This window comes from Felis catus, chromosome B3, assembly GCF_018350175.1.
Source record: "Felis catus isolate Fca126 chromosome B3, F.catus_Fca126_mat1.0, whole genome shotgun sequence".
Taxonomy (NCBI): domain Eukaryota; kingdom Metazoa; phylum Chordata; class Mammalia; order Carnivora; family Felidae; genus Felis; species Felis catus.
Window position 1 is genome coordinate 10,293,297 of NC_058373.1, and position 25,285 is coordinate 10,318,581.

Here is a 25,285-nt window from a genome sequence, read left to right on the forward strand (position 1 = left end):
TTCAGCTGGGACAATTTTATTATCCTGGATAATTGCAAAAACCAGATTCTCTGGACAGAGACCTGGCAGTGTTTACTTTCACAATTGGTTTTGTTAAGAGTAAAGTAGGAAGAACGCAGCAGTTTTGAATTCGATTATGTCTTTTAAGCATCCTGGGCAATAAATACCATCAGCGTCCTTAAAATTGTTTTCGGTAAACCCCTGATGATGGGTGAGACTGTGCCATCATTTAGAATCCTGCAGAACTATAGGGGTAGCAGAGAACTGCCCGAAGCTAACCAACACTTCCCTAGCCATTCACCTCCTTGAAATCTCATCCTCTTTGTGTGTTCTGAGGTGATGGAAGCTCTTGTATATCTTTTTAAGAAGTTCTGGTATAGACACTGCCTACCCTGGATGATGCTGGATTCATTACCCTGGTAATCTGATAAATCCTAAAATCTCATTGTTTTAACATAACAGAAGTTTCTCCCTCTTGTAAAATAGGGCTGATATTCCTGATGTGCAGGTGGCTCTGTTCCATCAGCAATATTGGGGCTCAGACTCTTTCCGGCGTGTGATTGCACCATCTGTAACACGTGGCTTAAAGTCTGCTTGGGGAAAGAGTATGGGCAATTGTACGTGCATGGTTTTGAAGGGCCAACAGCCCTCTCTGCTTCCATCCCATTGGCCCCAAATCTGTAACGTGATCACAATACTGCAAAGGACACTTGGCGATGCAATCTTGCCGTGTGCCCAGCAAGTAGAGGAAACGGGTTTGTGAACGTGGAATCTTTGCCATATCTCGTCTTTGAGAACCCACTGGATTTTCGTATAAGAAACAGAAAAGAAATAGAAACAGGAATAATGAAATCAAGGGATGAAGGGTTTTCCAGAGAATTCGGTCACCAGAAGCAGTTCTCCATCATTTTAGATACAAAATCATATTACTCCTAATATCATTTCTGCACTCTGCCTTTCACGCAAACACATACTTTAAATGACCCATATACCATAGTGTTGGTTACATGGGTCAGAGGAATTGCTTCCCCTCCCCACCAATTCTTGCTATAGTATCATTAGCACTGTTAACTCATCCCCATGTGTGAGCTCTAAGAAACTATTGTCACATTTAAATTAAGTAAACAATCTTTTTTTTTTTTTTTTTTTTTTTTTTTTTTTTTTTTTATGGAGGGTAGGCATGTAGGGACAAATAAAACCTGCATAAAAGCTAAGCCAAAGTAGTGATGCTGTGTGGTTGCAGCCAAGTCACTTCATCTCGTCCAGCCATGGTTCCTTCACCTAGAAGGCGGAGAGGGAAGGAAGTAAGAGCCATAGACATCCGTGCCTCTCATTCAGTAATAACTAGGATGCAAAGGGCAGTGCTGAGAATATGTTTAAAATGCTTCTCGTCCTCGAGCTAGCTTCCATCCCAGCAGCACCAACAAGGTCACCCTCCCATTTGCACACTGCTTGTTCCACCAAGGAAGTTCCCCCGCACACCTGACCAGGGAGCTTCTGATTGGTTCAGCTTAGGTCATGAGCCCACCTCAGCCAATCACGACACCCCGGGGATGCTGGGTCCTGATTGGTTTCCGGATACTTTTCCCTCCTCTCCGGCATGGGGGGCAGAGTCAGTGCCCCCCAGACCGCGTGTCTGCATTATTATGACCGAGCCCACAGCTTGTGGGGTGTTGTGAGAGGGACTACCCACAATGGTCCCTGCACGGTGCATCGCTTTTTCACTTTGCTTTACGCGTACAAGCACACACTGATGTCTGGGGGTCTGGCTGCTAAGGAAGCAGTACTAGGATTCGAGTTGGGAGCGTGTTGACCAAGTCTGAATGGGATGCCCATGGCGGAGGGGCCACATAGCTGCTGGCTGGCCGCTGCTGGCTGACATCAGGGCTCCTGGTGAAATATTTTACCCCAAACGGACAGGATGTGTTTCCTGTTTGCAGGCTTGTATGAAATCTGTGACTTTTATAGTCCCTTTTTAACATACAAGCCTCTGGGATGATTATGCTTCACTGAAACAAGCATTAGCTGGGGTGGGGAGCCCACCCTAGGAACATGGGAGACTAGAATGGCCTTATCACAGGAGTGCTTATTTACCTTAAGCCTCATTTTACCGGGACCAGATGTCCTGTCCACAGTGAACCAGACATTTGATGATATTTCTCAATGTGCCTAAGACATTAATCCTCTCACACCCCTCCCCTGAGCAGGGACACACGCCAGGGGAACTAAAGAAAGGAGACTCATGTTTGTGCTCGGCTCGTGCAACCCACTTAATTGCTTTTGCAGGAATGAAGTGATGGGAGGTCTTGGCACCAGGAATTCGGGCGACTGAGTCATTGAGAAAGAAAATTACAAAACTCAGAATGTTTTCCTGGGAATTCATGGGCACAGCCCAGAAAAAAAAAAATGAATATATTATGGAAGATGAATTCCCATTGTAGTCGGCACCACCAGCTGTTTGTGAAATCATGACGGAGGGCAAGCGAAAAGATCAGTAACCAGAACAATCCCTGTGTCCAAATTAATAGTTGCTACATGTATTTGGAAGCAGTTCACTGTTTAATTTTATTTACTTTAAGGTCCCAAAGATCTGCCTAATGAACGTGATAAATGCAGATTAGTAAAGCCGCCATAAAAACCATAGAGGCACAAGGGAATAATGGATTTTAGATAATTTACACATATTATCATAAAGAAGAAAGTTTGTCTTGGGCAGAATGCTTCAGAAACACACCTGCTTCTGCTCTCCTTCCCTCATTGTCCACCTGAGTTTCACTGCTGTGTAGTTTTGATCAACTTGACTTCTAATTACTCCAGAGTAGCTTTTGGACATGAGCTGCAAATGTGTAAATATGACCGTGGTTTTATCTTCCCCTTTCTAGTGTTGCTCTCAGGGGGAAGGAAAGGCTTTTTAATTAAAATTAAAGCAAACAAACCCCAGGGACAGCGTGCTGTGCAAAACAGAGATTTGGTTCCCGTTGAGAAAGTTGGATGAAGTGTGTATTGTGTGACCAAATGTGTCACGGTGGTTTCAGTCCCTCTCTCCCCCCCAACCTGGGATTCCCTCTGGCTCGTCCTTTAATTGCTCCAAGTAGGAAGAATCAGCAGAAACAGCAGTGCGCAGACCGAGTGGAAGCACGATGAGAGGAATAGAGCATTGAAGACATTCACTGCCCACCACGGAGTTGGCCATATGGTGTATTTTGAAGTATAAACATACCTCATTTTATTGCACTGCATTTTACTGTGCTTCACAGATAGTAAATGGAGTAGATACTTTGTGTCCCAGTAATGATTACCCTCCGAACTTGAGAAATCAATATATTCATTTATACAGTTCTGTCTTAAAAATATGCTGTTGGAGTGTCTTCAAAGCTGCTCTGAGTGGCATGAGAAAACCAATCTATTTTATAACGTTGGATTTTTTAAAAAAATTTTTTAATGTTTATTTTTGAGAGAGAGACAGAGCATGAGGTGGGGGCGGGGGGAGTGCGGGGAGAGAAACTGAATCCAAAGCAGGCTCCAGGCTCCAAGCTGTCAGCACAGAGCCCGACACGGGGCTCAAACCCACAGGCAGCAAGATCATGACCTGAGACAAAGTCGGATGCCTAACTGACTGAGCCACCCAGGTGCCCCTAACCTTGGATTTTTTTTTTTTTAAGCAATTCTTTTGCTGATCTTTGCTGATATTCATCTATTTCAGTCAACAGCTTCGGCACTAAGTATCATGTAGCTATTTCCAAACAAATCAAATCTACCCTCAAAGCAGATGAGTGATTATTGGTTGTCAGAAGCTTTTGTACCCAGCAGATCTGTGGTGATAGTGTTACCCGCGTTCTGCAGCTATGAAAACCCACCAACACAGTAATGATGTGAGAAAGCCAGGGTTTATACTCTGATCTATGTGACTACAAATGTCTAGGCTCTTTGCTCTGTGCTACCATTCCTCAAAAGAGGGACTTTTGCGACCCATGGGCACATTTGAAATAATGTTTTGTAGACCCCGAAGCAATTTCTAAAAATGAATTTTAGAGTGCTTTCAATAACCAACGCTGAGTAGGAGCTAGTCTCTCCATTTCAGTGATGATAGAATTCATTTGAATTTAGAAGCCCCGTCTCTTTAAAATTAAAAAAAAAATGTAATATAGGCTTACCTTGGAGATATTAGGAGTTCAGTTTCAGACTGCTGCAATAAAGCAAATATCACAGTAAAGTGAGTCAAGTGAATTATTTGGCTTCCAGTGCATACGGCAGTCATGTTTATACCAAATTATACTCTATTAAGGGTACAGTAGCATTATGTCTAAAAAATGTACACATCCTAATTAAAAAAATACTTTACTGCTGAAAACATGCTCACCATCTCCCGAGCTTATGGCAAATCATCACAGATCACAGATCCCCGTTACAAATATGGTAATAATGGAACGTTTGAAATGTTTCTAGAATTACAAAGGCCTGACACAGACACACAAAGTGAGTGAATGCTGATGGGAAAATGGTGTCAGTAGATTTGCTCCACACGGGGTTGCCACAAACCTGCAATTTGCAAGAACCGCAGTATCTGTGGAGCACGATACATCGGGGTGTGCCCGTATTATGACTGACGGTGTTTTTCAAAGTGTGGGTCCTGAAACCCTTTGCATTAGAATCACCCGGAGCTGGTATTGCCCTTTGACTTGGGTAAGAGGGATCCCCAGGGTCATGTAAGGCCCTGATCTGGCTCTCCTTCAGCTATACCCCTTCCTATAAGGCAAGGGGTCCCTGAAGAGTGATCACCCTCCTACCAGATCATGCTCTGGTGCTCAGAACCCAGGAATTCCCACTAAACTCAAGGAATCATGACAAGGGCACTCATTCTCATTGTGGCGGAGCGAGATTTGTTCACATGGGTCAACGCAAGGCTCCTCACTCTGTGGGAGGGGCTAGGAGAAGGAAAGGAAAGGAATCCTGCAAGGGTAGGTCAGGGCACCTTATTTGTCAAGGCCAGGGAATAGAACATCTGTTATTTAACAGTTTGTTTAACTTAAGTTTTTTAGAAGTTCATTGATTTATTTTGAGAAAGAGAGAGAGAAAAAATGAGCGGGGGAGGGGCAGGGAGAGAGGCGGGGTGGAAAGAGAGGATCCCCAGCAGGGTCCGCGCTGTCAGTGGCGTTAAATTTTAATGAATATATCGAAATATGGGATGCTGCCTTCCTTTGTACTCTTGGCCGAGAGAACGGGCCTGGCCCACCCTGGGGGGCTGTTGGGATGCACATTCCCAGAGCCCATTCCAGACTTCTGCGTCAGAAGCTGGGGGGACAGGCGGGGGCCTGCGCTTTAACCTGCTCCCTAGGCGATGCTCTCGTGCCCTAAGCTGAGAGCCAGGGCTGGAAGGTGACTCTGAGATCATGTCCAAAGTGCTCTGGCTGCTTCTTCGCAGGCTGGGGCTTCAGCATGGGCACCAATTACCACTTCCACAGCTGGCGGGTGTTTGTCATCATCTGCGCTCTGCCCTGCACCGTGTCCATGGTGGCCCTGAGGTTCATGCCAGAGAGCCCACGGTTCCTGCTGGAGGTGAGTCAGCACCCCCACCGCCCCCACCCCATGTGAGAGCCCTTTAGCCCCGCGTCCCCTCCTGCCGGCAGGTTGCAAACCACTCCCTCTGTTGGCCGACCTGGCCCATCATTATGTCTGGCTTCACTGCCATCCGCGGTGGCCGCGCACCCTGGGTGGCAGACTGTCAGGGGCGGAGGGGCGCAGGGGCTCCCCGAGTACAGAGTGGGACAGGGCTCCCCCAGGCTGGGTGGCGGTGGAGGGGGCTTCCCGACACTGCCTCCAGCCCCCACTCTCTCCAGAGGCTCTTGAAAGCGGTGGGGTGTTTTTTAAGTTGCTGCAGCGAGATCTGTGGCAATACTTGTGTGGTTCCCAAGTCCATGAGGACTCTTGACCATCCGGACCATCTGAGAGTTTCTGCTGGTGTCTTGAGAGAAGAATCCTTGCAGCTCGGGGTGGGGCAGGGCACTTGGGCTTGTGGTGGTCAGACAGGGTGGGGCTGGCAGAGGAGAAATCTCTTCCACCCCCAATTCTGAGTCCACTTAATGTGTCTCCTTCTAGATCTTTCTACAGAGTGATCACCTTGTCAAATTCCCTTTTGTCCCATTGATCAGGGGCAGACACAGCAAGGGTTTTTTTTTTGTTGTTGTTTGTTTGTTTGTTTGTTTTCGTTTTGTTTTAACCAGGGATATCTCAAAATACTCCCTTTGTTGTGTATTAGTTTCAAAGGACTCTGTTACAAACTGAGTGGCTTAAAGTAACAGAAATTGTCTCACAGTTCTGGAGGCTGGAAGTCCAACATCAAGGTGTCAGCTGGGCCACGTTCCCTCTGAAGTCTGTAGGGCAGTCCTTCCTTGCGTCTTCCAGCTTCTGGTGCTTTGCCAGCAGTCGCTTGGCTCACGGCTGCCTCACTCCACTTCCTGCCCGAGTCATCCCAGGTCGTCTCCGGGTGTGTGTCTATATTCCTATGGCTGGCTTTTTATAAAGACTCCAGTCGAACCAGATTAGGAGCCCACGCTGCTCCAGTAGGACCTCGTCTTAATTACATCTACAGCAACCCTCTTTCCAAATAGGGTCATGTTCCAAGGTCCTGGGGTGGGAGGAACACAATTCAATTGTAACATATTGCTGCTTTGCGCTCCCTAGTCAGAGAGGAACGTGGCTCCCACTTAGTGGTCCGTGCAATTTTTAAAAAATGTTTGTTGGGGCGCCTGGGTGGCTTGGTCGGTTAAGCGTCCGACTTCGGCTCAGGTCATGATCTCACGGTCCATGAGTTCGAGCCCCGCGTCGGGCTCTGTGCTGACAGCTCAGAGCCTGGAGCCTGTTTCAGATTCTGTGTCTCCCTCTCTCTCTGCCCCTCCCCTGTTCATGCTCTGTCTCTCTCTGTCTCAAAAATAAATAAACGTTAAAAAAGAAAATTTTTTTTTAAATGTTTGTTTATTTTTGAGATCGAGAGCACCAGAGGGGGAGGAGCAGAGAGAGAGGGAGACAGAGGATTTGAAGTGGGCTCCACACTGTCAGCAGCAACCCCGACTCGGGGCTCAAACTCACAAACCATGAGATCATGACCTAAACTGAACTTGGACACACAACCGACTGAGCCACCTGGACGCCCCAGCAGTCCATTCAACTTTACAACTAGGAGTGTTGTACTGTGTGTTGGGAATAGTGTATAATGGAGTAATGTCTCACATTTTTTACAATTTTAAAAAAGTATTTATTTATTTTTGAGAGAGAGCATGAGCGAGGGAGGGGCAGAGAGAGAGAGAGGGAGACACAGAATATGAAGCAGACTCCAGGCTTGAGCTGTCAGCACAGAGCCCGACGCGGGGTTCGAACCCACGAACTACCGTGAGATCATGACCTGAGCCGAACTTGGACACTTAACCAACTGAGCCACCCAGGCGCCCCAAGTAGTGCCTCCCATTTGCACCTGGAAGGCGCTACCCTGTTATCCTTCCAAGATGGGCTGGGGGCGGACATTAGTCCTAGTCCTTCACGAGCCCTGGATGGACGTGAGTCCCTGTCTAATCACCACACACTCAGATGCATAGGGTTTCCACCCGTACTCAGCCACAGGTTTCTCATTCCTTTATGCTTGCTTTAACCAGATGGGCAAACATGACGAAGCCTGGATGATCCTCAAGCAAGTGCATGACACCAACATGAGGGCGAAGGGGGCCCCCGAGAAGGTGTTCACGGTGAGTGTATGGCATCTATGCCAACAAAGGGGGGGACTGTCCTTTTTCACTATTTTGTCTTGCTAAAAATTAATTTTATTCTATTATTATATTAATTGGACAAAGGAAGTATACAATAAAACCCCTGACCTTCTATGGGGATAGGCATATGTACATATATTTACATCGACATATTTTTAAGAGTACTCATAAGCATTCTGTCTGTTGTCTCAGAATTATCCTTTTTAAAACATGTTTATTTTTGAGAGAGAGAGAGAGAGAGAGCATGAGCAGGGGAGGGGCAGAGAGAGAGGGAGACACAGAATCCAAAGCAGACTCCAGGCTCTGAGCTGTCAGCACAAAGTTCAACATGCGGCTCGAACCCACGAACCACGAGATCATGACCTGAGCTGAAGTCAGATGCTTAACCTACTGAGCCACCCAGGCACCCCACAGAATTATCCTTTTAATAAACATTAATGTTGGGAACATTAACACAGTTTCTCTGGACATGTCCGGGAATACTAGAAATTTATTTACCCTGTTTTGTTACTTTGTTCCTGTTAACATTGTTGCAGTGAACCTTCTCACCCTTGTGGTTGCTTCCCCTTCCAGTTCTGGGGTTGGTTTTCCAACTAGACTCCTAGAAATAAAATGACTGGCTCAAAAAGCACTAGGATTTTTATAGCTCTTGAGTTATCTTGCCAAATTACATTTCAGTCGGATTGTGCCAATCTAAGTGTTGCAAGCAACAGGAGAGCCGTTTCTCTTAGGCTGAATTTTGTTTCTTGCTGGTTTAATAAGTGAAGAACTTGTGAGCGTCAGTTTCCACGACGAAGATGTCATGTTAGTTACCACGGTCTCTGCTCCCCTGGCCAAGGTCTGTGGCCGGTGAGGGAGGAATGGCTCGCTGAGGGTCTCTGAGCACCTGTTTGCGTAACTTCCTTTCAGGCTGACTTCAAATCCATTTCCACGAGGAAGCCCTTCCCGGGGGAGCCGCCTCCAGCTCCGATTCCCTGCTTTCGCTTCTTTGGCCTCTGCCATCGATTCTGGACAGAACACTTGTCCTTGTTAACTGTTGCTTGCAAGCCCCAAGTCTCAGGCAGGACCATGTGGTGGCTAAGAATCCACAACCCAGAGCAAGACAGTCTGGGTCCAAATCCCAGTTTTGATACTTTCTGGCTGTGTGGGCTTAGGCAAGGCACTCTCTCTGCCTCAGTTTCCTTCTTGTGAAAAAAACCCAATAATAATATCTGTAAATATGGTTATGGTAAGGATTGAATAAATGACCTAAGCCAGTATCTATCTGCCTTGGAGTAGGGGCTTCATAAGCGTTATTCAAAAATGTTATGACCTGTTATTTTTCATAAACTAAACCAAGCAATAAATGGCTGCTGTTCAATGGCCTGTTTCTGTCGATTCCAATGCTCCTAAAAATATCTAAAATATGAGACCAGTGCTTTTATGACACACATTTATTAAGAAGCATGACTGACTAACAGAAACACTCAAAATGAAAGATGTTAAGGGCGTACGTGGTTCTCCCAGGACCCCCACCCCTACCGCTGTCTGCGATGGGTTGTAATCCTGCAGGTGTGGACACCAGATGTTAGTGGGGCTCCCTGCCCACTGGGCGTGCTTGGCTCCGTCCTGCCCCCCCCATCCCCACCCATGACACAGACTGTTCTCCAAACTCCTGCTTATTCCTTAGAGACAGACACAAAGACATACACGTATAGACACACACACATACAGACACACAGACAAACACACACACAGACACAAAGACACATGCACACACAGACAGACACAGACACACGTCATTTGTACCAGGCATTTGCGAGTTTAATAACCTTCCTGACAATTTGAGGCACTTCCTCACAGAGCACACAGCCTTCTTCCCCTTCCCCCACCTTTCCTCCTGCCTTTTAGCCTTCTCTCTCTTTCCCCTGCCCTCCCTCTGGCTCATGCGCCACAGGTCACTGGTCTCTGTCATTCCCTGAGCCCTCAAGCAGTCTGTTGGTGTATTTACTCCAAGCAAACCCAGAACCCTCCTGAGAGGTGTCTTGATGGATGATTGCTCTCTGCCTCGTTTGTGCACCTGTCCCTGCCTTTCCCTGTAGCTGTAAACTCTTCCTGGCCTCCGTCTCACCCAGGTGGCCCTGCGGTATCTGACACACGGTGGCTTCCCTGACTGCTGCTTCTGGAAGGACCGCTTCTAAATCAACCGTGTGGGTTTGCCAGACCAGGAGTGGTTTTTAGGGAAGCAATCCCACGTTCTCTCTTAACGTGCTCAACCTTAAGCAGCCTAATTTTGAGGAAGGAGGTCTCAGCCTGGAAATCAATAAACTGGAAGCCTCTGGTTTCCAAAGGCAAAAACTCAGCCTTTCCCTCGCGCCCTAGAGCCCCTCACCTTGGGGATGGACGTGTATCTCGAGGAAGAGTTCAGGCGGGGATCCCTGAATGGGGAGGTGGGTACTGTGACCCGTGGGCATTTTGTTACTCCAGCCCACATGCTGGTCCACGAGTCTTTAGGCATCATGCCTGCTTTTAGCAGTTTTCTTCTAACAGGAAAGAGAATTAAAAAGGTTGTGGCCTCAGCATTCCCTGCTGACTTTGTAATCCTCTTAATTATGTAGAAGTGAGGGAGTGGATGGGCCAGGGGGAAAGAAAAGAAAGAACAAGCAGAAAGTGCTGACAGGTCAGAGAGCAGTGGCAGTCTGGAGTGAACTCCAGCCGGATGGGGTTAACTGCTTTGGTCCCAAGAGCTCCCCGCAGCTAATAAAGGCACGAGCAGGAGAGCGACAGATGCCGGGTCCTCGGGTCCTCGCTTTCGCCTTTGAGCTGCCGCGATTCAGGACACGCTACCCTAAAACATGGCACCTTGGCATATTGAGTGTCTTAAACTGAGGGAGTTTGGGAAAATGGCAGAGGCAGGAAGGTCACTCTGACCTCTCCCCACTCACCCTTCTTCCCTGGGACAGGTCGTTAATCTGCTGTGTGAAGTTACTGTCCCTGTACCAGGAGGAAAGAAGACATTCTTATCACCAGAGATGGGGGGGGGGGGGGGGGGGGGAGGGGGAGGGATCACGAGAAGGCTGTGTAAACAAACATTTGTTTGTAAATCAACGCTTTGGTCCCAGTTACTTCTTCACCATTTACTTCTCTTAGCCCAAACCCCTTTGTCTTGTCAATTCTTTACAAATTCCTTGGTTCCTGATCTAAAAGGAATAAAAGCTTTCTGCTCTGCTCACTTCTCCGTTCTCTTTGGAAGGCTCCCTGCACATGTTAAAATTCAATCGAATGTGTAGGTTTTTCTCCTGTTAATTTATCTTTGTCAGTTTAATTTTCACACCCAGCCTGGGATGCTAAGAGGGGTGAGGAGAACTTTCTGCTTCCCTACAAAGCCCTAGATTTCAGCCACCCCATTTACTGACTGCCTCCCAAGTTTCGGAACTGCCCCCTGGCTGGTGTCCCCAGTGAAATGTTCTGCACGGCTGGGGTGAACACAGGCCATGTCCTGATTTAGACCCAATGAAACACAAGTATCCTAGTTAATTGTAAATTAGAGTAATTTTGCTTGAAGTTGTTAATACACTCAATCCCTAAATCCCTGGGGAATAAGGTGTTATTTTTTTCCCCTAGGAGCAACGAAGGGAAAAGATTGCATTTGAGTGTCCATCTTAATGCTTTGGAGTCCGATTTTTGATTGCTACCTGAGTTTGGTGTCAGCCTTCCGCTCTGACCTCTTTTGGCTGCAGCAAGGGCTCATGGTTTCCCTGCAGGTGTCTGATAACATGAAGCCCAGCTCCAGCCGAGAGTTCTGTTGCAGGACCTGTGCGTTCACCCTCCTGTGTCCCCAGGCAGAGAGATTTGCAATGGACGCGCACCTGTGGATGGTTGGACACACCCAGGAGGCTCTCAGTGTGCTCATGTCCCTCCAATTTCAGGAAGATGCTTTTACCAGATTCTCAGAGAGGTGCCCGGCCCTCCCCCAAGTTTAAGAATTACTGCTTTTAGGGTTTAGAAAAGCATAGCTGTGCTGTCCTCGACCTAGTGCTCAGAGTTAATGAGTCCATTGTCCATACCCAGGGTCTGATTTTTCCCTGTGGACTTCCAGCCCTGTCTCCTCACGTGTCCTCACGTTCTCAGGTGGCCGAAGAAAGCGATGGAGACACTCTTGTGACTAAAACCTTTATCCCTAGACAAAAGTTTGTTGGAGAGGGTGATGGAAGCTCTGAATTTTTTTTTTGGAATGTTCTTCTGTTTTCCCCCTGAATATGTCTGCAAGCATGAACCTTGGCTAAAAAGAGTTTGTGTGGTTTGGAATCTCCCCGACATGATGGTTGGTTGTAGAATTCAGTGGTTGCTTTAAACATGGGTTAACCTGACAGACACTGTGTTGGTGAGTCAGGATTGCTCACAGGGGCTATCTGCTGACATTGGACAAGTCAACACTTTGCAGGGTGCTTGAGGGGGAGCGCTGAGATATACAACCTTATCCCCACTCCGCATTTATTTGGTTTCTACCAGGAAAACCAGAGACAGCAAGGAGGACATGATTTCTTCCATTCTGCTGTGTTTTTAAAAAATATCTTCAGTAGTAGGGCACCTGGATGGCTCAACCAGTTAAACCTCTGACTCTTTTTTTTTTAATTTAAAAAATTTTTTATTGGGGCGCCTGGGTGGCGCAGTCGGTTAAGCGTCCGACTTCAGCCAGGTCACGATCTCGTGGTCCGTGAGTTCAAGCCCCGCGTCAGGCTCTGGGCTGATGGCTCAGAGCCTGGAGCCTGTTTCCGATTCTGTGTCTCCCCCTCTCGCTGCCCCTCCCCCGTTCATGCTCTGTCTCTCTCTGTCCCCAAAAAATAAATAAACGTTGAAAAAAAAATTAAAAAAAAATTTTTATTAAAAAAATTTTTTAATTTATTTTTGAGAGAGAAAGCACATGAGTAGGGAAGGGGCAGAGAGAGGCAGGGAAGAGAGGATCTGAAGGGGGCTCTGTGCTGACAGCAGAGAGCCTGATGTGGGGCTCAAACTCAAAACCATGAGATTGCGACCTGGGCCACTCAGGTACCCCAAGCGTCTGACTGTTTATTTTGGCTCAGATCATGATCTCACAGTTCGTGAGATTGAGCCCTGTATTAGGCTCTGCCCTAACAGTGCCTAGGATTCTCTCTCTGCCTCTCCTCTCTCTCTCTCAGTCTCAAAATAAATAAATAAACATTAAACAAATATCTTAAGTAGCAACACCTTCCCCAACACACACACACCATTGCTTACATGGGTCCTAGACTTCTGTGATGTTAATAGTTAATACCTATTAAGGATTGATTTGTGGATTTCAAGGTGGAGTCAACTCTAGTGTAGGCAAATCAGATACAGATGGGAAGTCAGTGTAGTATGTCTGACGAATATAAATTTCTCAAAAGCATGATCTAATGAAAAGATGGATTCATCTTGTCTGCGGTAGGACGTACCTGTCTGGGAAAGAGCCCTAAGAGAGGCCATCTTTGGTTAAGATCACTGAACTAGAGGGTCATCAAAGGCTCCTGTAGCCCTTGGTAACTTACGTAAAGTCAGTTACACTGAATGAAACATTGAAAAGTGTGACACAAAGTGGGGTTAAGATTGTCTCCATCATCTTTGTTTTGCAGGTGTCCCACATCAAAACTCCCAAGCAAATGGATGAATTCATTGAGATCCAAAGTTCAACAGGAACTTGGTACCAGCGCTGGCTGGTCAGGTTCAAGACCACTTTCAAGCAGGTATGCCTGGGAACATGCAGGAGATGAGAGGGAGTAGGCAAGCTGTAACTTCGGTGGATGAAGGATAAAGACCCTGAATGCCCCCATCAACCCAAGGCAGTATGATGGGAGGAAGTACCTTGGACAGGCATGTTTGGGACGTAGCTCATGCCAGCTTCTCACTCCCTGGGTGACTTGAACCACAAACTCTCTAAACCTTAGTGCTTTTCTTTGCTCTTCCTCCCCAAAGAAGAGATTTTGTATGCAGATGCAACATCTACTCTTAGTAAACATCCTTCTCTCTAGCATCTTCTTTTTACATAATTCAGAGGAAGAAAGGAGTGTATGAAGTAGAAGATTCCTTGAAGTGTGTTGGAGATTTCTGAGAAAGTCTCTGTGTAGAGCAAGGCCATTTCTCTGGAGAAGTGACTTCTCCAGTCAAGTCGCTGTCGAGCACTGAGGCAGCCAATGACCTTCGTTTTGAATGGCTGTTAAATGTTGGGAATATCACCCATTCCCACAGGCAGGGAGCAGAACTTACTACTCAAGGTTATTCAGTGTCTCAGCATCCCAACTCAGCATGCTTTTGATGACACGTGTGGAATATTGTCATGTTCCCAGGGAAGATGCTCTAGGACTGTTATGTTGGAGGCTGAGGCCAGGCAGTGGGAAGAGAAGAGGCTTTCTTTGTTATTTGAATAGCGTTGCTGCCTCCAGGAGACCGTGTTTCCCCATTCTCTCGTGGGTTCCTTGTGAATTTATCAGAACATCTTAGAAATGAGATCTTCCAGGTCACAAGTCCCTTGCTTTAATAACTTTTCTCTGGGTTACAGGTCTGGGATAATGCTATGTACTGCGTGATGGGACCCTACAGGATGAACACACTGATTCTGGCCGTGGTCTGGTTCACCATGGCTTTAAGGTAAATTCTGTCTGTCTTAACCTCCTTAATTTCCCTGTGCAAGTGCCTCATCTGTAAACCGAAGATTACATTTAGTTCTAACACATAGAGTCTGGATGCTTTTGGCTGCAAGTAACAGGCAACCCATTCTAGTAGCTTCTACAACAAGGGCATGTCTTCTCCTTTGTAACAAGAATTCCATAGAGAGGCAGGCTCTAGGTGGCATTTCAGCCTCAGGCTATAGTTCTCCTGGTGGTGGCCAGATGCCTGACCTCTTCTTGGCATCCCATCAACAATGGGGCTGGGGCGCCTGGGTGGCTCAGTCGGTTAAGTGTCCAACTTCAGCTCAGGTTGTGACCTCGGGGTTTGTGAGTCCGAGCCCTGCGTCGGGCTCTGTGCTGACTGCTCAGCCTGGAGCGGGCTCTGGATTCTGTGTCTCTCATTCTCTCTACCCCTCCCCTGCTCATGCCTTGTATCTCTCTGTCTCAAAAATAAATAAACATTAAAAAAATTAAAACAAAACAAACAAACAAAAACACCAATGGGAAAATGTTCCAAGGAGGAAGAGGCTGCCTCTCTCTGAGCTCCTCCTTTTATTTTCAATTTTTTTTAATGTTTATTTTTGAGAGAGAGAGAGAGAGAGAGAGAGAGAGAGAGAGAGAGCAGGGGAGGGGCAGAGAGAGAAAGAGACACAGAATCTGAAGCGGGCTCCAGGCTCTGAGCTGGCAGCCCAACGTGGGGCTCGAACTCACGAACCGTGAGACCATGACCTGAGCTGAAGTCGGACGCTTAACCGACTGAGCCACCCACGCGCCCCCTGAGCTTCTCTTTTTAACAGCAAGGAATGCTTTCTTAGTAGCACCCCCCCCCCCCCCGGCAGCCTTTTTCTCCGCTTTATTAGCCAGATGTGTCACACACCTACCGCCTAACTAATCACTGGCAAAGGGGATGTGATTTACCAGGGATTTCAGACTAGTCAGGATTGGCCTCTGAGCTAAAGATACCATTGCTGCTTAAATAAAATCTAGCTTCTGTTCTTGAGGAACAAGCAGGGAACAAGGACTGAGTAGGAGGCCATCAGTTACACTGTGATTTTAAATAGATAAAACAGTGAAACGTTGCAATAATGTCCCCCCCAATAAGGAAAATCGAATGTAACAGGATTGGTGATTAGCTGGCTCCTCTCTTAACTGGTAGGTTCTCATCCCTGTCATTTCATGCCCCTCCAAATATAATGACCCTCTTTATGCCACTTCAGCCATTTACCGCATTGTGAGGCTATTTACTGTAGGTAGAAAGTGCTTGCAGTAGTTTCTGGCACTTAATAAGTGCTCAATAAATTGCTGTTATCAGCGAGAAACTTTCAATGAGATTTTAAACTTCCGTTTGTGAAATTGCTTTGTTCACCGTCACTTGTACCCAAAGGAAATTAAAGGGGGTCTATTAGCTCTTTGACTCATGGAGGAACATGGCGAGACCTACTTTCTCTCCATACCTATTCATGGAGACCCGAATAGGTAAAGCTAGAAAGGAAACCAGACCCTATTCCCCCCCCACTTCCTCTGTCTAAATGAGAAGGAAACATTTCAGAAGCTAAAGATAGTAAACACAAGGATTCAATTCTCTGATAGTTCTAAAATAGGTCTTATTTATATTTACTTACATCTGATTTAATTTTGTTGAATAGGCAGTGCATTTCAAATGTTGAAACAACAGAGAGGTATAGACATAGTTTCTCGTTCTTATTTCTTCTTCATTTCCTTATTTAAAGGAACACACGTTCCACATCTGCTTTTCGCACTCAACAGTATATTCGATACATTTGTCATCCCAGTAAATGGAGATAGTCTTAGCTCTTGCTTCACAATTTTAGATTCCTGTTTTTGCTCCTGCCTAACGGAGTTGGCCGAGACCTAAGATGTGGTGTTAAACAGTGGTGGGGATAATAGTTGTCCTCGTCTTGTTTCTGATGTTAGTGAGAGTGCCTTTACCATTTCCTTTTTGAACTGAGATGTGTATCTTCTTATGTGTTAAGGAAGTGCCCGCCGGTTCCCAATCTATTGGTGTTTCTTTAAATCAGGAATGACATTTTTTAAAAAGCCTCATGGCTTTTCAGCATCTATGGAGATGGTTATGATTTTTTCCTTAGATCTGTTCGTGTGATGAGTGATAATACTGGAGTTTCTAATCATGAACCACATTCATACATTTAAAATGAGCTTGATTTACCCCAGCCTAGGAATGTGGACTCTGATCATGAAAGCACAAAGCATGTTGCTGCTCGAATGTGCTGTCTTCTCTATTACAGCTACTATGGACTGACGGTTTGGTTCCCTGACATGATTCGGTATTTTCAAGACGCAGAATACAAGTCCAAAATGAAGGTGTTTGTCGGTGAGCACGTATACGATGCCACCATCAACTTCACGATGGAGAATCAGATTCACCGACGCGGGAAACTTGTGAACGACAAGTAAGTGAGAGACCACGGACTCTCCCCGGATCAAGGTGATAGTCTGTGGGGACTGTTCTTGGCAGGGGGGCCACTGGAAAGAGAATTCAATATGGCAGGAGGATGAGCTCCGAGGCTATTGTGGTACCATGGCTTTACTCTGTTGCCAGAGATATAATGAGGCACCCTGGGGCTCTGTGTGGTGCTGGCCTCCAGTCATCCCTCATCTCCTGGCTAGAGGCTGATTCATCCAAGGATGGGGGCGTTTGACTGAGGAGAGGCAATCAGACCACTTTTCCTGAGACCTCACACCTTTAATGGAGATGCCCACAGGGCTGTGGCCTCTTACCCATGCCTGCCTAGAGACGGGGCCCGCCCAGAGGGTTGAGATCCCTATGCCAAACCAATGTCTGGTTTTTGAGGTTTTTCTTTGAGTTTGGAAGTTCTCCAGAAGCGACTCCAGACGCTGGTATGATGCTATCTTATATGATTCTTTCATCTAGTATTGCCTCCGAGGGTGGGTCTGCATGGCTCACTGCCATAAAGAGGGGCAAAAGCAGTGCTGTCTTGCAAGAATCCACATCTTTGTGGGGCTGTCTCATCAATCCCTTTTACTTCTCTTCCCATTCCTGGGACCAGTGACATGGACCGTCCCCCGCACTGGGCTTTAGGAATGCCTCTTTGAGGCCGGTCTCTGCAGGCCCCCGCTGGGTCAGGACAGTACATTAAAGCTGACCCCAGACCACATGATTTACTCAGCTGAACGTTTACTCCTGTTTCCCTTCCTGAATTGCACTTTGCAGGCTCATCAAGCCAGGCTGCATGGCGGCACCAGAAATACCCAGGTAGTTCAGTGTCAGTGATGTAAACTCCATAATTTACCACCTCTGTACAAGGTTTGACACCAAGAATTCCGCCCTGCGGTGCATGGGGTCCCACGGTCCCTGTGCCCAGCTAAGCATCTGAGATGAGAGAAGTGGCCCTGGCCGTCAGTCAGCCACATTGGGAGAGGAGCCTGTGTCTGGGTGCAGTCCAGGGAGGATAGGAGGATGTCTGCTGCAGGCTAGCCCGGATTGCTCTGATAGGCTGCCCCTTAGCAAACATTCGCTGCTCTTTAGGATGAGACAGAGAGTGTCAGATGAAAAGGGGAATATTATTTCTACAAATATGAGACCTTTGGGGAAGAAGGTTAGGACCAAGCATGAGTGGACAAGGAATTCAGACTTTCAGATGATGTGTTTAAAAAACAAATTATTAATTTTTTTTTTCGAGAGAGAGAGAGAAGGAGAGAGAGAGGAGGGGTAGAGAGAGAGAAAATCTTGGTGCGCCTGGGTGGCTCAGTCGGTTAGGTGTCCGACTCTTGGTTTCAGCTCAGGTCATAATCTCACAGTTTCGTGAGTTCGAGCCCCACGTCCGGCTCTGTGCTGCAATGTGGAGCCTGCTTGGGGTTCTCTCTCTGCCTTTCTCTCTGTCCCTCCCCCACTCTGTCTCTGTCTCTCTCAAAATAAATAAACTTAAGGGGCGCCTGGGTGGCGCAGTCGGTTAAGCGTCCGACTTCAGCCAGGTCACGATCTCGCGGTCCGTGAGTTCGAGCCCCGCGTCAGGCTCTGGGCTGATGGCTCAGCCTGGAGCCTGTTTCTGATTCTGTGTCTCCCTCTCTCTCTGCCCCTCCCCCGTTCATGCTCTGTCTCTCTCTGTCCCAAAAATAAATAAACGTTGAAAAAAAAATTAATAAAAATAAATAAATAAATAAATAAATAAACTTAAAAAAGAAAAAAAAAACCTTAAAAAAAAGAAAAGCCCAAACGGGCTCCATGCTCTGCTCAGAGCCCGCCATGGGGCTTGATCTCATGACCTTGGGATCGTGGCCTGAGCCCAAATCAGGAGGTGGTTGTTCAGCCTGATGGCCACCCAGGCACCCCATAGATGATGTTTGTTTAAATGCAGAAGTCCAGTCACAAACATCTACACACTTACTGCCCACGCGTGCACACGGCCTCTGTGCAGACACTTCAGTCACTGAAATCTGCTGAGAGTGGTCACTCCAGCGATGGCAGCTGGTGGGGATGGACGGCAGTTACCCCGGGATTTCTCACTCTCAGGGCTCTTTGCTGTTAAGTCAGGTGACTTTGTGCTGACATTGCCAAGGAAGAAATGTTGCCCTTGCTTTATAAGAACTCTTTGTTAAGTGTTGGAAACTAAGGGACATTACGGATGGCCAGATGTCACCCATGATGTGACACCATTCCCTGCACAGACCGAGTCAGTAAAAAAGACCTCATTTATGAAGTTTCCAATGTTCATTGATATTCTATTGTGATATTAGTAGTAGTGACCATAGTATGACATGGCTAATGAGGCTTATAAGCATAACCATGACCATTGACATTATAAAGCATTTCTATGTGCTGGCAGCTGCCTTAAGCGCTTTATATAGACTATTGCATTTAATAGTTTATTTATTTATTATTATTTTTTAATGTTTATTTTTGAGAGAGAGAGAGACAGAGAGAGAGAGACAGAGCATGAGTGGGGGAGGGGCAGAGAGAGAGGGAGACACAAAGAATCCCAAGCAGGCTCTAGGCTCTAAGCTGTCAGCACAGAGCCTGACGCAGGACTCGAACCCATGGACCGCGAGATCATGACCTGAGCCCAAGTCAGACACTTAACCGACTGAGCCACCAAGGTGCCCCTAGACTATTACATTTAATCCTCACAAAAATGATGGAACCCTTCAGGAGGCAAGGAATATGCTTGGGGGTACAGAAACTCAGAGAGGCTGACTGGCTTGCCCAAATCACGCATCCAACATAAATAGAACAGTCGGACTCCGATCCCAAACCCTTGGTTAACTCCAGATAGTGTCTCACTGGGAAACTCTCCATTCCCACAGAGGCCCTGTGTCAGATGGTATCTTCTGCATTGAAAAGTTCACTGCAATGCCAGAAGCCTCATGGTTTGCAACAGGCTGGTTTTAGAGTTCTTAGACTTAGGTACATAGAAAATGGGAACTTCTGATCCACTCAGTTCTTTTAAACTTTCTCAGCCTCTGGAAACTTGTGTCAGGCTTCCGGGTGGGAGTGAGGAGGAAGCCAGGGTTCATGAAAGCAGTGATCTCCAATGGACTCAGGACCCTAGGGGACCATACAGTTATTGCCAAGGGTCTGAGAATGCATAGGCATGCCAAGCATTGTCTGAGAATGGATGTAAACATTCCACATGCACAGATATGCTGCCATATTTCTACATTTCAAGAGCACGTGGCTATTTTTGTGTAATTAGTAAAATATAAATTCCTTCAAAAGTAGCGGTGAGTTCATTTTAACTTGACATTTATATGTTTTTTAACCAGTGGATCCTAAAAGTAGCCCGCTATTACGTGAAGCCCATATTTTTTACTCCCAGCAAATTGTTTGAATATAAAGGGGGTTTTTTAACTTGGAAGATTAGGAACATTGAAACTGATCTAAGAAATGAAGGAACCTGGTTTCTTTTCTTGGATTTTGCTGCCACCTGCCGGTCGTACGGTAGAAGACCCCTCATCTTTGAAAACCCCAAGCCTCTTCCGAGAGTTAACTGCTGCTCTTTAGCTTGGGTGGGACACTTCTCCAATCCGCACTTTGCTGATTTTATCCACATTTTGCTAATTTAAAATTTAGATAGAAATTGTTTACCTTATTGACTGCCACACATGGGGGAAACCCACAGGCTTTGTCAATAAAAGAGAACCTCTTGAAACCTGAACTTCATCCTCCTGAAAGACCATCTTTGGCACCAAGAAGAAACCAAAGTATACACAGATCAGTTTTGGCTAGTCCCCCAAGCACCATCTGCAGCCTCCTGGTGCATCTAATGGGATCAGGGCGCTCTGAGTTCTCACACCGCTTTTGTTGTAGAACTCATGAGTTTTTGGAAAGTGCAAGAAAGGCAAGAGAAAAAGTTTGTATTCTAAACCCTGAGCCAAAATGTCAGGCCAGGCTTCTCGTACTGTTGATTGAAAGGAGGATAGCGTTTTGCCCCAGAGCATGTGTAAAATAATTAATTAATTAACTTACCCTTTCCACTTGGGAAGGAATTTCTGCTTGGCGGGTCTCCTTTCTGGGAGGGTTAGGACCGGGGAAGGAGATTATACAAGACAATCAGCCAGGGGAAAAAATAGGAGAAAAGCTATCAGACTCAACACCCAAAAAGCAAATAGTCCAGTGAAGAAATGGGTGGAAGACACGAACAGACATTTTTCCAAAGAAGACATCCAGATGGCTAACAGACACATGAAAAGATGCTCAATATCACTCATCATCAGAGAAATACAGATCAAAGCCACAATGAGATACCATCTAATGAATTCTAATGGAAGGTCAGGGGGTTGATCTCTGAAATAAGGCAGCTAGTGTAGCAGAAAAGAGAAGGTTGGTTTCATGCATCACACTGAGGTGTAACCCACACTGTTCAAAGCTCCTTGTAGTGAGGCATGCATAAGAAATTTCTTCAGCTGCAGGGGTCTGTTTCAGGGCAGTGAAGGTCCGTGAACCTCCAAAGGCTGGGAAATGTGTAAATGCACCTTCTGGCTTCTGGGTCTGAGGAAGTAGCTTAAGGGACTAGGTTCCAAGTCTATACGCATCAGAGACTAGCCAAACCCTCTCTGACCTGTGGAAGCCTCCAATTCCGTATCTGAGCACCGTAATGTTGAGATATAAAACATACATCATGGTTCAGAGTTGATAAAATTGCTCAGTAAAATTTTGTAATTTAATGTAGGCCCTGCCTAGTTCTTTGTGGAGACCCTTCCAGGATATTTTATAACTTAATTGGCTTCTGAAAATGGGTTTGCTTTCTCCCCATCAAATATTTACACAGGTTATTGCAAATAAATAGAGATCCTATTGATTTTGGGGTGTTTATCTGGTATCTAACTAAGCTCTTTTATTAGTCCTAACAGTTTCCCTTTGCTATTGTTATATGATCTCATCATTTGCAAATAACAATTGTTCTGTCTCCTTTTTAATTCCATTGTGAAATACATCAAATATGTGGAGAATGGAGAATAATGCCAACAACCCTATTCAGAGCACCTAACATTATAAAATCATAAACTAGGCTATATTTACTCCAGATTTTAAAATAGATTAAATATTACTCACTCTGTGTCACTTGGTGCGATCCTTCCCTCTCCTAAAGCATGATGATCACCATTGCTTTTTAAAAAAATTTTTTAAATGTTTATTTATTTCTAGAGAGAGAGAGCACAAGCAGGGGAGGGGCAGGGAGAGAGGGAGGCACAGAATCCAAAGCAGGCTCCAGGCTCTGAGCTGTCAGCACAGAGCCCGATGAGAGGCTTAAACCCACGAACTGCGAGATCATGACCTGACCTGAAGTTGGATGCTCAACTGACTAAGCCACCCAGGTGCCCCACGATCACCATTGTTAATAAATTTGGTGTTTTATATTCATGAGTGTTTTTATATTTTTCCCATGTGTTTATATATCTACAAACATTGTACAGTATTCTTTTGTGTGGTTTAAAGTTTAGATAAATATCATATTATGTTATAAATGTAAATGTATAATTATACTATAAATTTCACAACTTGTTTTTTTGTATAAATTAGGGTTTTGAAGATTCTTTGAATTGGTTAGTATAGCTACATAATTCAGTTTCATTAATTTAAATCCCATTATGTGAGCATTCCATAATGTAGTTGTGTTTTATTTATTTGCTTATTTATTTACTTTTTTTGAGAAAGAGCACTCACACATGTGCACATGTGAGCAGGGGAGGGGCAGACGGAGAGAGAGAGAATCTTAAGCAGGTTCCACAGCCAGCATGGACACAGGGCTCAATCCTACGACCCTGGGATCAGGACCTGAGCCAAAATCAAGAGTCAGACACTCAACTGACTGAGCCGCCCAGGCACCCCTTTGTCTCTTCTTCTTTTGATGGACGTTTAAATCATTCGCAGTTTTTGACTATATGTGTTCTTGTGGAAGACGTTTCTAGCTTATATACCTAGAGGTGGAATCGCTGGATGGAAGGATGTGAACACCTTCAGCCTCAGTGCCACACCGGTCTCCACGAGGCTTGTACAAAATACACTTCCCACTGAGCAGGATGAGTGCACCTGTTTCACTACAACTGGGCTCACTCTCGGTTTGTGGGATTGAGGAGGGTGATGTGGTCTCTCTCTGTCATTTAATTGGCATTTTCTAGTCCTGATGAGTTTGAGTATCTTTTCCTGTATTTCTTGGCTCTTCAGGTTTCTTCTTCTGCACCTGTTCATGGGCTCCGTTTATTTCGTTCATTGCATAATCATTTTCATATTAATTTGCATGATATCTGAGTCCCTTCAAGCTGCCATAGCAAAATACCACAGACTGGGTGGCTTATAAACAACAGAAATTTATTTCTTCCAGTTCTGGAGGCTGGAAGTTCAAGGGGAAGGCACAGGCAGATTCTGTGTCTGGTGAGGGTCCTCTTCCTGGTTCCTAGATGGCTGTATGCTTGCTGTGTGCTCATAAGGAGAAACGCAGGAGGGAGCTTCCTGGGGCCCCTTTTACAAAGGCACTAATCCCCTTCATGACTCTCATGACCTAATTCCTCCCAGAGGCCCTACCTCTTAATACCATCACATTGAGGATTAGGTTTCAACATACGGATTTTGGGGGGACCCACACACTCAGTCTACAGCTCATGAGTTCTTTACATTTATTTGTAAAAACCAATTGTCAACTATATGTTTGAAATTTTTCTGTGTTTTTAAAAAAAATAAGTCTATTTTATTTATTATCGAACAGTTTTAGTTTCACAGAAAAATTGCAAAGATAGTGCAGAGTTTCCATATACCCAACCCCTTGTTTGTTCTGTTATAATATCTTATATTACCATGGCGCACGGGTTACGATTAATAAACCAATATCAGTATGTTATCAGTAAAGTCCATGCTTTCCTGGGATTTCCTTTTACCCACTGTTCTCTGTCTGCTCCAGGATCCATCCAGGACACTACATCACAGTTAGTGCTCAGTCATGCCTCCTTGGGTTCCTCTTGGCTGTGACATTTTGCGATTTGCTTTTTAACTTTTGCGTAAACAGTCCTTTCTTGGGCAGAGATTTTGTATTCTAACACCAGGCTTGCCACTTACCTTTAAGATTTGTGCCTTTTGGCTCTAATTTAAGAAATCCTTCCTGTTGGAAGTCCTAAAGTCATTTTCTGTTTGTTTCTCTAAGTTTGAAAGCTTCTTTTCACACTCCAGCCCTTAATTTGCCTGGAGGTGGTCTCCATCTATCAGAGAAATCATTTGATTTTTCTCCCATAGGAATAACCAGTTGTTTCTACATTTATGAAATTGCCCATCTCTCACCTGTTGCTATGTAGTAACACTTTTGTCTTAAGTGACTTTTCCGTATGTATGTAACTGTATTTCTCGGCTTTCCGTTTGGGTCCATGGTTCTAATTTATCCCTTCCTTTACCACGCTGACGTTATTGCCGGAACTTCATTGTTTTGTTGTGTTTCCAGGTTCTTCCACCTCGTTCTTAACATTTTTATTGGCTGATTTTGCCCCTGTGCTGTTCCAGATGAGTTTTAGGATCAAGTTCTAAAATTCCATTAACAACAGCTGGTTGGGATTTTGATTGGAGTGACATAGAAGGTCTAGATTCATCGGGGGACATCTTTACAAAGTAGAATCTTCCAATCATTGAATACTGCATTTCTGTTTACTTAGGCATTGTTTTATGCCCTTCAATATTGGTTTAAAATATTCTCTATAAAGATCTCACGGGGCATGTGGGTGGCTCAGTCGGTTAAGTACGGACTTCAGCTCAGGTCATGATCTCGTGGTTTGTGAGTTCGAGTCCGCATCGAGCTCTCTGCTGTCAGTGCAGAGCCTGCTTTGCATCCTCTGTCTCCCTTTCTCTGTGCTCCTCCTGCTCTCTCTCTCTCTCTCTCTCTCTCTCTCTCAAAAATAAATAAACATTACAAAAAATCTCGTATGTATTTTGTGAGGCTTATTACTGATGCTTTATTGTTCCTGCTGCTATTGTGAGTGGGACCTTTACCCTCTCGTTTTCTCCTCCTCCTCCCTCTTCTCTCCTCCTTCTCTTCTCTTTCTTTTCTTGCCCCTTCTTCACCTTTTTCCTTTATACATTTTTTTTTTTTGATCTAACACATTGACACAACTCTATTCATTTTGATAACTTCTTGGTAGATTTGCTTGGTTCTTGTATGTGGCAAACACATTGACAAAAATTAATGATAATTTTATCTCTTCCTTTCTTCTCCCTATAATTATGTTCTCTTTTCGTTGTGTTGTGCTCAGTGATGGATAGGAGCAGGACTAATGGGTATCTTGACATCAGTGGGTGCTTTTGGTATCTCATCCTTAAATATGATACCTGCTGTATGTTTTGAATCTTAGCCTTTAGAAAGTTAAGAAAAATCTCTGCTGTTTTGATTATGCCGAGCTTCTTTTTTG

General features: G+C 45.4%; 1 protein-coding gene and 1 long non-coding RNA gene across 4 annotated transcripts in view; one reads left to right on the top strand and one right to left on the bottom strand.

The window, feature by feature from the left end:
• SV2B (synaptic vesicle glycoprotein 2B) overlaps positions 1-25,285 on the top strand; it is a 211,803-nt gene that overhangs the window by 162,730 nt on the left and 23,788 nt on the right. For all 3 annotated transcript variants that reach the window (XM_019831918.3, XM_003986847.6, XM_019831915.3), the window contains exons 5-9: positions 5,423-5,556; positions 7,647-7,736; positions 13,370-13,480; positions 14,293-14,381; positions 16,669-16,833. In XM_019831918.3, coding sequence (XP_019687477.2) covers positions 5,423-5,556; positions 7,647-7,736; positions 13,370-13,480; positions 14,293-14,381; positions 16,669-16,833 — 589 coding nt within the window. The remainder of the gene's footprint in view (positions 1-5,422; positions 5,557-7,646; positions 7,737-13,369; positions 13,481-14,292; positions 14,382-16,668; positions 16,834-25,285) is intronic.
• LOC109500512 lies at positions 1,169-24,308 on the bottom strand. Its single transcript, XR_002742787.2, has 3 exons — positions 24,171-24,308; positions 4,155-4,186; positions 1,169-1,281 (listed from the first exon to the last, which is right to left on the bottom strand). It is a non-coding gene; the product is annotated as an uncharacterized LOC109500512 (long non-coding RNA).